Source organism: Oryza brachyantha, chromosome 1, assembly GCF_000231095.2.
Source record: "Oryza brachyantha chromosome 1, ObraRS2, whole genome shotgun sequence".
NCBI classification, from domain to species: Eukaryota; Viridiplantae; Streptophyta; class Magnoliopsida; order Poales; family Poaceae; genus Oryza; species Oryza brachyantha.
Genome location: NC_023163.2, coordinates 29,297,672 through 29,311,612, shown reverse-complemented (window position 1 = coordinate 29,311,612; position 13,941 = coordinate 29,297,672). Strand labels below are relative to the sequence as shown.

The window sequence follows — 13,941 nt, the reverse complement described above, 5'->3', positions numbered from 1 at the left end:
TGAGCGTGTTGGGATAAAATAACAAGAATTTTGAAAATACAGTGATTGAAATCACGTGTTGTTGGAATATTATAAAAAATGATTATATTCTGTAACAAAATTTAAATCCTAAAAATATTTACATAATAATTCGAGCTAATTAAAGAATCACAAAATTAATGAAGAAATAATTGATCGAAGCAATTCACTCGCCAAAAGCATAGGATCCGGACTCTGCCCAATGGAGTCGTGAAGAGACGAACCGGAGTTCGACTGGTCGAACTGCCGGCCCTATCAGAGCCCTGGCTAAAGCCCACCTCGCGCTGCCCGTCCTTATATATACGGCCTTGCACCCGTCCCGATTCGATCACACTCGCATCCATCCGCGTATCCCTCCTCCGCTCGGGCACGGGACACCTGCGTGCTCGGCGACATCGTCAACATGGACAAGAACGCCGCACCGGAAGACGTCGAGAGCGGCGAGCACGAGCGGAAAGGTGCGCGCCCGCCCGTGTTCCTGAGATTTCTTCCCCGTCTTTCTGGGGTTTCCGTTTTGACTGGTCATGGGCTCACGGCGTGTGTGATGAGTGCACGCACCGTGCATGCATGCGTGATCGGTTCTCTTGTGGTCTGGGACACCTGGGGATTGAGGAATTGCTTTTGGTTGGCCTGCTCCGGCGGCGGCCGGGTTTCTGGTTTTTCTTCTCCAGGGACGGTATGGACGGCGACGGCGCACATTGTGACGGCGGTGATCGGCTCCGGCGTGCTGGCGCTGGCGTGGAGCGTGGCGCAGCTCGGGTGGGTGGCCGGGCCGCTCGCCCTTGCCGGCTTCGCCTGCGTCACCTACTACACCTCCACCCTGCTCGCCAACGCGTACCGCGCGCCTCACCCCGTCACCGGCACCAGGAACCGTACCTACATGGACGCCGTCAGATCATACCTCAGTACGTGCTCGATCACCTCTCCCCTCCTTGACGAACACACGAAAAAAAAAATTTCTCGTCTACGTCTTGTCGGTTAAACAGAACGCAATGCCAAAAAATTTTCAGGTCCTAGAGAGGTGTTCATGTGCGGAATCGCGCAGTACGTCAACCTGTGGGGCACCATGGTTGGCTACACCATCACTGCAACCATAAGCATGGTGTGAGTAAACCGAACAGACAATCCAACTTCCTTCCGAACTGTACCTTGCCATCGATCAGGATCGACTTGGGCGTGCTAAATTTCGTTTCTTTTATCTTTCTTTTTTTTTTTGTCGCGAAGCGCGATCAGGAGATCGGATTGCTTCCACCGAAACGGCGCCGGCGGCGGCGCCGGCGCGTGCGAGAACACGTCGGCGACCGTGCTCATGCTGGCGTTCAGCATCGTCCAGGTGGTGCTCTCCCAGTTCCCCGGCCTGGAGCACATCACCTGGCTCTCCGTCGTCGCGGCGGTCATGTCGTTCGCCTACTCCTTCATCAGCCTCGGCCTGTCCGTGGCGGAGTGGGTCTCCCACGGCGGCCACCTCAGCGGCGAGATCCAGGGCGCCACCGCGGCGTCCTCCAGCAAGAAGCTCTGGAACGTACTGCTTGCACTGGGGAACATCGCCTTCGCCTACACTTTCGCAGAAGTGCTAATTGAGATCCAGGTCCGCATGCAAGATCGATGATTCGTCCTCCACAATCGAGATACCTCTTAGCCAACACTGGCATCCACCTATTTTTACTTATGTTTGTTTTTATAAGCTAAAATTTAAATTTTTATCCTTAAATTTGGAGTTGATTTGGGAGTTTTTCATCGTAATTTATTTTTCAATTGTAGTTTTTAAATCATTATATATATATATATATATACACTCCCCCGTTTTCATTTACTTCTCAATGTTGACCATTAATAATATATAAATGATCAATTGATAATTAGCAAAAGTTGTATTGTTGTACATTTATACGTCATACATCACAAATATAACATATTTTTTTTGATATACACAATATTTTTTTAAAAAAAGACTAATGGTCAAAGTTACCAAATGAACAGTAACTAGTATCAATTATTTGAAACTGGAGGGAGTATAATATTTATAGATTACTTTTCGTCTGTAAATATTTTACAAACAGTTTGTTTTTTTAAGATGCCAAACAAATCTCCCCCTGGCTTAATGGCATGAACAGGATTTTCTTTTTGTTAGTGAGATTTTTCTATTGCAAGTAGCAATGTAGTACGTTCTTATCACTAATTCACTTTTTTTTTCCATCTGTTTTGCTTTTGTAGGACACACTGAAGCCGTCACCACCGGAGAACAAAACCATGAAGAAGGCAGCAATGTACGGAATTGGAGCCACCACCATCTTCTACATCTCTGTTGGCTGCGCCGGGTACGCCGCATTCGGGTCAGATGCTCCGGGCAACATCCTGACGGCGTCCGGTTTTGGGCCCTTCTGGCTCGTTGACATCGCCAACATGTGCCTCATACTCCATCTCATCGGAGCATATCAGGTCAGTACAATACTACAATAGTAAATCACAGCTCCAAAGCTCACCTCCAGAGCTGGTCATAGAATATTACGAGTAGAGACCACCGTAAAAGTACTCTAAATCGGTTACATTTCTCAATGCAGGTTTACGCGCAACCCATATTTGCTACGATGGAGAGGTGGATCTCCTCCCGGTGGCCGGAGGCCAAGTTCATCCACAGCGCGTACACCGTCAGCGTGCCGCTGATCCAGCGAGGCTCGGTGACAGTGGCGCCATACAAGCTTGTCCTGAGGACCGTCATAGTCGTGGCAACGACGGTGGTGGCGATGATGATACCGTTCTTCAACGCGGTGTTGGGGCTGCTCGGCGCGTTTAGCTTCTGGCCGCTGACCGTCTACTTCCCCATCAGCATGCACATTGCCCAAGAGAAGATCACCAGGGGGAGGAGGTGGTATCTCCTGCAAGGCTTGAGCATGGCGTGCTTGATGATCTCGGTGGCCGTGGGTATAGGCTCTGTGACTGACATTGTTGATAGCCTGAAGGCTGCAACTCCTTTCAAAACTGTCAGCTAAAAGTAGTGCTGTGGTATTGTAGAACAACAACAAACAAAAACAGCTACGAGTTGTACAACAATGTAGGATTCTGGACTCCGATTATGTGTCTGTGTGTACCAACTTTCTCGGATATCCGGCGGTTCTTCAAAGATTTGGACTTCTGAACTTGCTGGATCAGATATATATTGACACATTAGGTTGCTCCTATCCTGATTAAACAGACTGGACGGAGCAGATAGAGTACTCTGAAATAAAGGTCGGAACATGTAGTACTATAGGAATAACATGTACAATGGCCTTTGCATGCTAGTGTTCCTTTCAACACTTCAAAGTTGTTTAACTTCTACTTGAGTTGCAGTGCAGTACATCTAAGGCTTCACATATCGAAGCTTTCAGATTACATGATTGAAATTTGTACAGGGTAGCTTGTACATATGTGCAAGCTTTCAGAGGCTGCTAAAAACCTCCAATTTATTAACAGCCTACTAGTTACTATTCACTAGTTAGGCATTCTAAAGGTCCTAGTTGGCAGAATCCAAAGTATCATTCTATCATGCAAAGAAACATGTAGTTGTTCTTACTTCTTATCATTCTTGTTCTTTGCCTTCCCATTTGCTGAGATAGAGTCGATGTCGATAAGCATTTTCACAACTTCTCTCATGGTTGGCCGTTCAGAAGGAAGTTGAACGGTGCAAAGAATGGCAACGGCCAAGACCTTTGTCATGTCCTCCGAAGCATGGTTGCTAACTTTTGGATCAAGCACAGCTGCAGGATTTTCGTTGGCCAAGTGAGATGAAACCCAGGAGACAAGGTCAAGTTCACCGTCAAATTGCTGGTCTGTCGGGCTGCGTCCAGTAATCAACTCTAACAGTACAACACCAAAGCTATAAACATCACTCTTCTCAGTTGCCTTGAGAGAATAAGCAAGCTCTGCATTTTAAGATGAGCTGATGTTAGATTATCAAATCTTAAAAAAAACTATGCTTACACAAGAAGATTAGCATAGGAAATGTTATTAAAAAAGATATTCTTATTTTCCATTCACTATTAGAGACTGGCATTAAGTGACAAATATAACCTTTGCTAGTAAAAATAAAACAATCAATTCATTATTCTATATAATACGGTCGTGTTATGGTTGTTTTTTAAGGACACAGTGGTTTTCGAGTCCTCAAAGTTAGTGCTTAAAGATTAAAAACACGAACAGAAAACTATAAATTTCACTTATAAATTATTTTTAACCTGTTCTGCTTAAGTTTAATTTCGGAGAAACAATAGGCTGCAATTTTCTCAAGCATCTGCATCGTTTGGACCTATTAAATGGGGAAATTTATAAACATGTCATTATAATTTTGTAAAGTTAAAAATATGCCATTGGTATCTCAATAACATGTGGGACCACATAAGTCAATGACATGTGTGTCAGGATGATATATCTCTAATTTTACAGAATTATAATGGCATCCTTGTAATTTTCCCTTAAACGTAAACTTGACCATAGTGCCCTTCCATCGTCCTGCGCAGCGAAGGGTGTGTTTGGTTTATGATCAAGCATGGATAGAATATGACCATCTATGTCCTGAGTGATATGGCCATCCGTTTTTTTGTTAGGTTGGATGTGTAGGATTAGACACTGTTTTGTTTGGTTGGAGGAATAAAGATGTATATGGTTATCCAGTTTTTTGTTTGTTTGGATGGATAGTTGGTATAGTCACCTTTTGATGAGAATACTCTCTAAACTCACCGAGGGGCTGCTCACAATGACAACAATTGCATATTGCAAATATTTAGGTGTGCTAAAAATATTCTAAGCACGTTCACACAAATTATGTCATTTTTCTAAATCTTGTCATTACAAAAATCAACAACAGCAGCAGCCCGCACAAGACAGCAACAGCAGCTCCAGGTCGTCAACCACCGCGCCCTCAAGTCGCCGCCCGAGCGCCCTCAGCTTGCCGCCCCCTGTTTCGGCCTCCCCCCGCTGCCCCCTGAGCCGGCCTCCGGTCGCCGACCCTTGCGCCAGCCTCCCTCCGTCGCCCCCTGAGCCGGCCTCCCAGCGCCGCTCCCTGAGGTGCCCTCCCGCCGCCGCCCCCTGCGCTGCCTCAGGCCGCCGCCCCTTGCGCCGGTGGAGACTGCCGCCGTCGTCGTCGGAGACTCTCGCCGGCCGCGCCGTCTCTAGGATTTGATGCGGTGAGGAGAGGTGAGGAACATGAGAGAGAGGTGAGAAACAGAGAAGTGAAAAGGAATACTGACAGAGAGGTAAGTGCATGCGACATTTTTCGCCCGGACGGGCTTGTTCGCCCGATTTGGCCGGAGCTGGATATCCAGCATCTACTAGGAATATTCTTTGGGTGGTGGCCAAATCCAATCCTTGTCTTTGAACCAAACAGCCTGAAAAAAGTGGCGGCCAATGTCCTATTCAAGCAAATCCTCTCAACCAAACAGACCCGAAATCAATCCCTATCCGGCAATCTCCTTCGCGTTGGCGCACCGCAGCCACCGTTGCTCGATTTCAGGGCTTCAGGCTTCAGCCATTCCCGGCGGAACCCACAGAACGGCCTGCCAGCGCGTCGTCGCCACGAAATCCCGCGGGCCCGCTTCGGATTTGGCCTTTGGTGGTCTGCATCGCCGCATCGGCGGGCTGGCAGCGGTCGGGCACGAGAGCGGCGGCGAGCGGTGGTTGCTGCTGGGGCAGGATTCGGAAGTGGGGTGGAGGCGGGGAGGGGAGGGGAGGGGAACTCGAGGGCGGCGATGGAGACAGGGTAGCTGTCGACCAAGGCAGCCATGGCCGAAGTCGAACTCATGCGCGGCAAGGAGAGCGGAATGGGAAGGGCTGGAAGAACAGGTAGAAGGAAATCGCAGTGTTGGCTTGACATTACGCATCAGTTTTTTTTTCTCCGCCATTCATGTGGAATACCACTATCCCATTCACTACCACTAACAAAACGACATTGACATGCAAGGGCAGAAATGTTCAGAGCTTACCAGGAGCCATGTAGCCATGGGTACCAGCGAAGCAGCTGAGAGGTGAACCTTCCACCAACTTGGCGATGCCGAAATCCGCGAGCTTCGCCTCGTACTCCTTATCCAGCAATATGTTGGTGGATTTTATGTCACGGTGGATTATGGCCGGGGAGCAATCATGGTGAAGATACATGATGCCCTTCGCAGCTCCGACCGCAATCCGGTACCTCTTCTCCCAGTCCAGCTCCGGCCGTCCAGCCTTGAACTCACGGCGGATTGCATTATAGAGATTGCCATTCACCACGTACTCGTACACCAGGAAGTTTGATTCCCCACCGGTCAAGAATGCATGGAGTTTCAGAATGTTCCGGTGGCGGATTTTCCCAAGGGTGGTGATCTCAGCTCTCAGGGCCCTTGCATCATCACGCTTCCACAGTTGCTTCACAGCCACAACTCCCCTCCCCTTGCTCAATTCAAGTCTGTAAACTTTTCCGGTGCCTCCACAGCCAATCAGGTTGTCCACATCCAACTTGCATATCTCCTCAGGATCAAGCTCAGGCGGATGGAAAGACTCAAGAACCCATTTTGAGTCACTGTCGTCGGCGCTCTCGATGTCTCCCTTGCTTTGGAACTGCTCAAGCTTGTAATTTTCATATCTTAGGCATGCCAAACCAGATAGGAGAACAACCAGAGATGTCACTATTATCAGCACGACAAATATTCTTCTCCGTGAGAAGTTCTGATGGTTGTCATTCCACGGACAATATCTTAAATTGGTGGCAGTTTGCCTCCAACCTTCTGAAACTCCAGCAATACAAAGGCCGGAATTTTCAGAGAATGCATCATCTCCAGCTACCATCAGGAGCTGTGGAGGCACTGGTCCAGATAAATTGTTGCTGGAGAAATCAACATAACTAAGCTTCAGAGATTGCAATCCTTCAGGGATTTCACCAGAGATCATGTTGTGAGATAGGTTGAGTGAATTTAGAGTGAACAGAGAGGCTAGTGTGTCTGGAATGATGCCAGTCAAATAATTGTCTGCAAGGTTCAGATCAACTAGGCTGTTGCACATGCCAATATCTGGTGGTATCGATCCTTGCAAAGCATTTTGTTCCAAGTGCAAGAATGACAGCTGCTTCAGACTTCCAATCTTTGCAGGGATTTGGCCGGAGAATTTATTGTTGAAAGCAACAAGCTTCTGAAGCTGGGAAAGTTCCCCCAACTCCATTGGAAGCTCACCAGAGAAGATGTTATTATGAACATACAGCTGGTTCAGAGTAGCAGAAAGGCCTATATCAGAGGATATGCTGCCGACAAATTTATTGTTGGCAACATCAATAATCACAGCTTTAGGCAATCCCCATATGCCACTGTGAATTCTCCCAGTGAACTGATTCTGACTTATTCTGAACCTCTGAAGTGTCTTGCAAGAAGAGTAAGAGCTGGGGAATTCACCTAAGAAGTTGTTATCCAAAGCCAGCAAGTATTGCAGTTTGTGGTTTTGGCACAGGAACCTTGGAAATTCACCAGAGAAATAATTTTCAGATATGTCAATTGCATTGAGTGGTGAGAAACGGCCAAGGTTTGCAGGGAAATCTCCTGAGAACTGATTTTCATAGGTTGAAAATGACTCAAGAAACTGCAAGTCCCCCAGTCCTTTAGGAAGCACACCAGAGAAGTTGTTTCGGTAAATATGAAAGATCTTCAGCCTTTTCAGATTACCTATCTCCTTGGGCAGAATACCACTTAACTGATTCTGGGACACATCAAATTCAGATAACAATGTCAAACCTGAAAGCTCAGAAGGAATTTCACCAGTCAAATTGTTCTGATAGAGCTCGATCTTCCACAGGTTTCGGAGGTTGGATATTGCTTTTGGGAACACACCAATAATCTGATTGCGTGAGAAGTCCAGTGTCCCAAGTGAGACCAGATCAAATATTGAAGCTGGTAATTCTCCTCTAAGGTTGCATTGCCCCAAGAATAGCCATGTCAGGTTTGTCAGGCTTCCAATACTTTCTGGAACATCACCTTCATCGAAGTTGTTCTCTCCTAGACCTAGTTCAGTTAGGCCTGATAATTTGCCAACCCATAACGGGAATGGTCCATTAAACTCGTTTGTTGATAGGTCAAGAACTTGGAGTTTGATCAATGTTGAAAGATCAGGTAATTGCCCTGTCAAACTGTTTGTTGACAGATTAAGAACCTGCAGATTTGTGCAGTTGGCTAGTGCAGCAGGAACAGTGCCCGAGATGGAGTTTGCACCGAGTTCCAGCGTGCGTAATTGGCGAAGAAGAGAAAATGATGACGATATAGTTCCTGATAGTGAGGCGTTGGAGAGCGATATTCCAATGACACCACCAGAATTTTGGTCACATGTAACACCGTAAAATTGGCACGGCGAATGAGAGTCGTCCCAATTTTTCAAGTAATTTTGTGGATCCTCCAGATGACTCTTGATGTCCAAGAGCGCATCTGTTTCAATAGGTAGAGATGTAGATATTCTGAACTTCAGAAACAGGAGAATGAAGCATAAATATATCTGAAGCTGCTGAGGCGACATTGTTTTGTTACTTGTTAGCACTGTATACCTGAAAAGTATGGAACTTATGTTAGTTTGGGGGATGTCAAACTGGATTTGATGATGGTACCGATAAGTTGAGATTTTCAGAAAAGTAAACACTATTTAAACTTCAGAAAAAAGAATGAAAGCTATGTGTAGTTAGCTCCCACCACAGTGATAGTTGAATAGGACTGAAGGAAAGTGAAGTGTGAAAAGAGCAAACGGTATATCATTGTACTGAAAGCCTGTAACTGAATAATCATGGGGACCAAGTAATAAAAGAGTAATTAGATACTTGTTGCTTTAGCAAATATCAGCCTTATTGTTCTCTGTTTAAAATAAATGTATATGAAAAATGAAGTTTACTCCAAACTTCTCTGGATCTGGATAAACTAGTTTACTGATAAACGAGCACGCTTTTACCTGGCGAGTTTGGTTGTCCTCTTCAGAAAATTAAATACATACGATACAAATATTTCTTAAGAACTTTTTCATGCAAAAAGAAATACAGAATCCTAAGTAGCAATACCAAATTTCATACTACTAACAGTGCAGAATTAACAAAATAAACCAGCCAGATATTTTAGCAGATTCATTGAATATACCCGATACCCCTTTTAGCCTGTCAGTTAATTAAGATTAGGCCATGTATGTGTTCATACTTCATATCAGCATTTAACCCATACAGAAAGTGGATGCACTACCGATTCCATTTTGGAGCAAAACAACGGTCCTTATTGCCGTTGTCAATGTCATATAGGGTTTGTCTCGTAGTAAAAGGTAGTATATCTTCATGCCTAGGTTCTGAATTATGTAGTTTGAACAATCGATCCTCATGGACCACATGATCAAACGCTGGGGACTGGGCAGTGAAAGTATGAAGAAGCTCTACTACTGAACATGATTTGCAGAGGGTTTGCTGCATCAAATTCTACACTTTCTGCATGCATCATACTGGCTAAGCTAACCTGTATCTTTTGTCCGGTAGTAATAGATAACAACACATCATTATCATTATCATTTGTCAAGTATACGAACAATGGGAACGCAATGCTGATTCCTCTCCTCACTGTCCCTACCAGCAATTCTCCATCCTCTTGGATCACAGGAGGTCAAGAGCTACGCTAAACAACAATATTTACATGTGGTTACCACATATTGTACATCAGATCATGAAACACATGACAGGATGAAATCTAGTACTGACAAGAACGGGTACTGTTTCCAACTGCTTCTTACTGTCTCAGCCGCCTTTTTCCCGATGAAACTACATAGGACGTACCCTAGACTCTTCACAACTCACAACTATAGCCAAGCACGAACTTTAGTGACTATATGATAGTAACTCTGTCTCGAAATAAGATTATTTTTCAATTTTTTGATACAATGTTTTAACTCTTCGTCTTATTTAATTTTTTTTTGCGATTAATATTTTTATTCTTACTAGATGACTTTATTCGTGACTAATTGTTTTAAGTTTTTTTATAAATTTTTCAAATAAGACGAATGGTCAAACGTTGGACATAGAAAAATAAAAAATAAGTTATTATGGGACGGAGGCAGAATAAGTCAAGAAATGCTCGAAGCAACATAAAATCGATGAAAAAACTGAAGGATATAATACTGAAAGCTATGCAGACTTTCGGTGAAGTCTGAACACCAGCCTAATCAGTTAACCCTGGAGTTCAATCTTGACCGGCAAGATCGATGGCATGGGAGGGAGCTAATCCATGGATCAAAATCCGAGAAATGCATGTGGATAGATAAGCAAGCAGGGGAGGAACTCACCCGGCAGGAGGCGAACGAGAAGAAGAAAGCCAGGCAGCAGCCGCAGAATTCACCGTGCAGTAGCTGCGCTCCGCCCACCGCGCGCGGTGTAGCACAGGGGAGAGGAGAAGAGGGCGCAGGCTGCATAGATATATAGCCGCGCGGCGCGGGCGCGAGGGTGTGTACTTTATTACTGCAGCAAGTTGTGGTGCGCGCCGGAGGAAGAGGCCACGCGGGCACGAGACGCCGGCGCCTCTTGTTCGCGGGCGGCCGAAAAAAATGAAACGACTTATTTGTAAAAAAAATATATGTAAAAATTTTATATTTGCTCATTGTAATTAAAATGAAATATGGTAAAAATTTATAAGAATAATTTCAAATTGAAGTCTTTAAATTTATAAGCGGTTGAATATAAGAGCCGCGTCTCGAGGCTTCCACCGGCGCCGTCCGATGCGCGCCGGATAAAATCTGAACCAATTCGTCGCGTCTCGGGATCCTCACGCGCAAACGGTGCCCGCACCCGGCTCCCTTGCGTGCCGGTGTCAGTGTTGTGGAAAACAGAATACAATGTCGGACGAAGAGGGTGCCGTCAAATGATTAATCGGAATCATACGGAAATATAACGTTTATATTAATATATATATATACATTAGTATTACTGTTTCTTTTGGGGATATTTAAATGTCTAAAATCATATAAAATAGATGTATTTATACCATTATTAATTTGAGCAATCATAAAAATAATCATGTCGTGTAAAGGCTAGAATTTCATTCCAAATAGTAATATTTTTAGTTTATTTTTATTATAAATTGTAAAAAATATAATAAAATATAAATGGTAGTAAATATAGGCACAAAAATAAGTATAACTAGTTGCCAATGATAGAAATGTCAAACATACCAAAATAAAATGTAGAGTCTAGATAGGTTAGCTATTGTGACGGGTGATTTTTGTATTTATACGGATTATGCGGACGATTAGACAGAAAAATAGATGATTAATCGGTAAATACAGAAATTTAACGTTCATATACATAAAATAACGACGTATCATCGATACGGACGGTTTCTCACCGATTAAACGGCCAACTTAAACGGCTGAGTCGGCCGTTTTCCACAACACTGGCTCGGTGCGGGGAGGGGGGGGGGGGGGGAGCGTGCGTGCGTGCGCGCGCGCGAGGCGGAATCTTCGCATCCTGTGGATCGCGCGCGCGCGCGGTGGACGCTGCCCCGCCTCGCCACATGTCCCGCCGCGGCCGAAAGCGACCGCGCCTCCGGCGCCGCTTGCTCTCGCGGGCGCAGACGCAGCGGCAGCAGTCACGCACGTCCTGATACTACTGGAACACCGAGGAGATGCGCCGCCGCCGCTACTGGCCGCTGTTGCTGCAAAATCCTCTCCCGTTTTTTCTCTCTCTCCTCTTTCCTTTTCTTCTCTTTATTACCCTTCGAGATCGCGCATCCATCGTGGATTTCGAGATACTTTTGCCGTGCATATCCGCCGATCCGGTGGTGAGATACTGAGATATTTCTCAACCCTCGCGCGTTCCCTCGCCATGGAACGTGCTAACGTACGTACATGCACTACCACCTGGAGGAGGAGTACCCGGCCTTCCTGTGCAGTGTGCGCCATGCGTAGACGTTGGAATCCCCACCTGTAAAACGAAAGGAGAAGAAGCCTCGTATTTTCTGAACCTGTGATGGGTAGAATTCCGTCTCTGCTTCGTTCACCGCTGCCTGCGAGTAACTCGGTACAGAAAAAAAAAAAAAGAAAGAACAGCGCAGCAATCATAGGGGGCTCGACAGGCATGCAAGCAAGGAGACAAGAGCGGAATGACAAAAATTCAAACAGAAATTGGGGTCAAAGATCTGCTGATTCACTCCCGTGCCCTACATGGACAACGCTACAAGTTCAGATAGCAAGAGCACAAAACCGAAAGCTGCCTGGCCGGTCTCCGCCTCTGGCTCCCAGCCACAAGAGCAAACTCTCTCGCCGATCCATTTTGTCAGATGTGTTCTTCCTCATCATGCACGCGTGGCACGTAAAGTATTCCAGTCGACTACGGAGTGACGCGAACACGTCGGCATACTCGTATTTTTGTACAAGAAGAAAGAATACAGTTTTGTACTCACATGACTGATTAGATTGAGATGTTCTTCTTTTTCTTGGCACAACGTTAGCCCCGTGAACTGATATGCAGCGGAATTGCAGTCACAGGAGCAGACTATGGCGCAAGCAGGGAAGTGCGCTGTCTGATTGAAAAGTACCAGTTGGCTTTGGCTCTGCATTGTACAGTTTAAAAAATGTAGGCATAACAATACTGAAGTTAACTGCCATTACATCAGCTTGAGACCGGAACAGTGTAGTGATTTAGTACTGATCTGTTGTTAAGATCAAATCTTAATAATTGCAGCAGTGGATGTCCCTGCTCAAGCAGATGCTGCTTTTTGCATGTGAGTTTTGACCTGCCCCTGGTGTGAGGTGGACAGTAATGGAATTATTTGTTTAATAATTATTCAAGCTGTTGATGAACAGTTAAGTGGAATGTGTCCATCTCCAAGTACACATAACCTGAAGCTACGTTACCACGGGACACTCATTCTGATTGGCCAGGATGCGTTTCTTCATTCATTTGGGGACCTATCCTGCATTATTGCACTCATGCAGTGACAATTCCGTCTCATGATCCACTTGAATGAACAGGGAATTCGGTCTCATGTTCTTATCAAGGACATGATAAGATACTAGCATTTAGCCTCTTTTGGCCTGCAACTTGTGGATACACTGTCTTTTGGTGCCAGTAGGTTTGGACTATCACTAGTCAAGGCAACCACTACGATCGTGCTAGTGCATGAGTAGTTGCTGAAGGGCTGGAACAATATTGCTGTTCCTTGATAATTCAGCACTCGTGGTTAACAATTTCCTGAGTGGCTAGGGATCTAGATTAGTAGAGGTGTCAACATACAAGATTCTGCATTTCTATCTGTGAGCTAGACGCCCAGGAATGCAACTGACAGGGATCACAGGATGATTAGTTCCAGTCAGAGTCTCAATAGCGTCGTCCATTGAGGTGGTTCTTCACAGGTCATACTCGAGATGATTCAGTGAGCACTTTAGTATGACAAAGGATAAGGCTTCTTTTAGCAGTGCGTAATATTCAGGCATGACGCCATGGGGTCATGGACGCATGATCTTTCTACAAAGCTTGGTTACAAGCCTACGTAACCTGCAAGATCCAACTGACAACCTGCGCCAAAACAACAAAAAGTGAGTAATTAACTTCTTACATTGATACTATCTGGCCGTAACATGATGCACAGCCTATAGCTCTTTGTCAGTATAAAACAGAAGGGGGTCACAGCATGCGCTTATCTGCAAGGCGTGCTTCCAGACACCGACAAAACCGGGTGTTTTGGGACGGCAAGCTATCACGAACTCGTGATTGAAACAAGTTAACGTCTGATCGCCATCTCAAGCCGCCCAATGCATAAATTATTGCTCATGGCCATGGATGGACGTCCCAAAATTCCATGCCGTTTTCTTTCGAAATAGTTCCATGCCAATGATATATTGGCACCAAGTAATTTGTTCTTCTGCATGCTAATAAAATGGGTGGATGTTCACGTATGTACTACTATTTCATATTATAAGATTTTT

At 45.3% G+C, this 13,941-nt stretch overlaps 2 protein-coding genes across 3 annotated transcripts; one reads left to right on the top strand and one right to left on the bottom strand.

Moving 5' to 3' along the window:
* The first annotated feature begins 368 nt into the window (after positions 1 to 368).
* LOC102717297 (amino acid permease 8-like) lies at positions 369 to 3,331 on the top strand. The gene is made up of 6 exons (XM_006645052.2): positions 369 to 476; positions 690 to 923; positions 1,029 to 1,122; positions 1,243 to 1,606; positions 2,233 to 2,457; positions 2,580 to 3,331. The coding sequence occupies exons 1-6, from the start codon at positions 422 to 424 to the stop codon at positions 3,006 to 3,008; spliced, it is 1,401 nt and encodes a 466-aa protein (XP_006645115.1). The 5' UTR covers positions 369 to 421; the 3' UTR covers positions 3,009 to 3,331.
* Positions 3,332 to 10,409, bottom strand: LOC102717570 (receptor protein-tyrosine kinase CEPR2-like). Of its 2 annotated transcripts, none has more exons than XM_006645053.3 (3): positions 10,306 to 10,409; positions 5,976 to 8,545; positions 3,332 to 3,920 (listed from the first exon to the last, which is right to left on the bottom strand). In XM_006645053.3, the coding sequence occupies exons 2-3, from the start codon at positions 8,515 to 8,517 to the stop codon at positions 3,568 to 3,570; spliced, it is 2,895 nt and encodes a 964-aa protein (XP_006645116.1). In that variant the 5' UTR covers positions 8,518 to 8,545; positions 10,306 to 10,409; the 3' UTR covers positions 3,332 to 3,567. The 2 variants fall into 2 exon arrangements, with proteins under 2 accessions (XP_006645116.1, XP_015698389.2); XM_015842903.2 differs by lacking the exon at positions 3,332 to 3,920 and adding an exon at positions 4,404 to 5,165.
* Between the last annotated feature and the right edge of the window lie 3,532 nt (positions 10,410 to 13,941).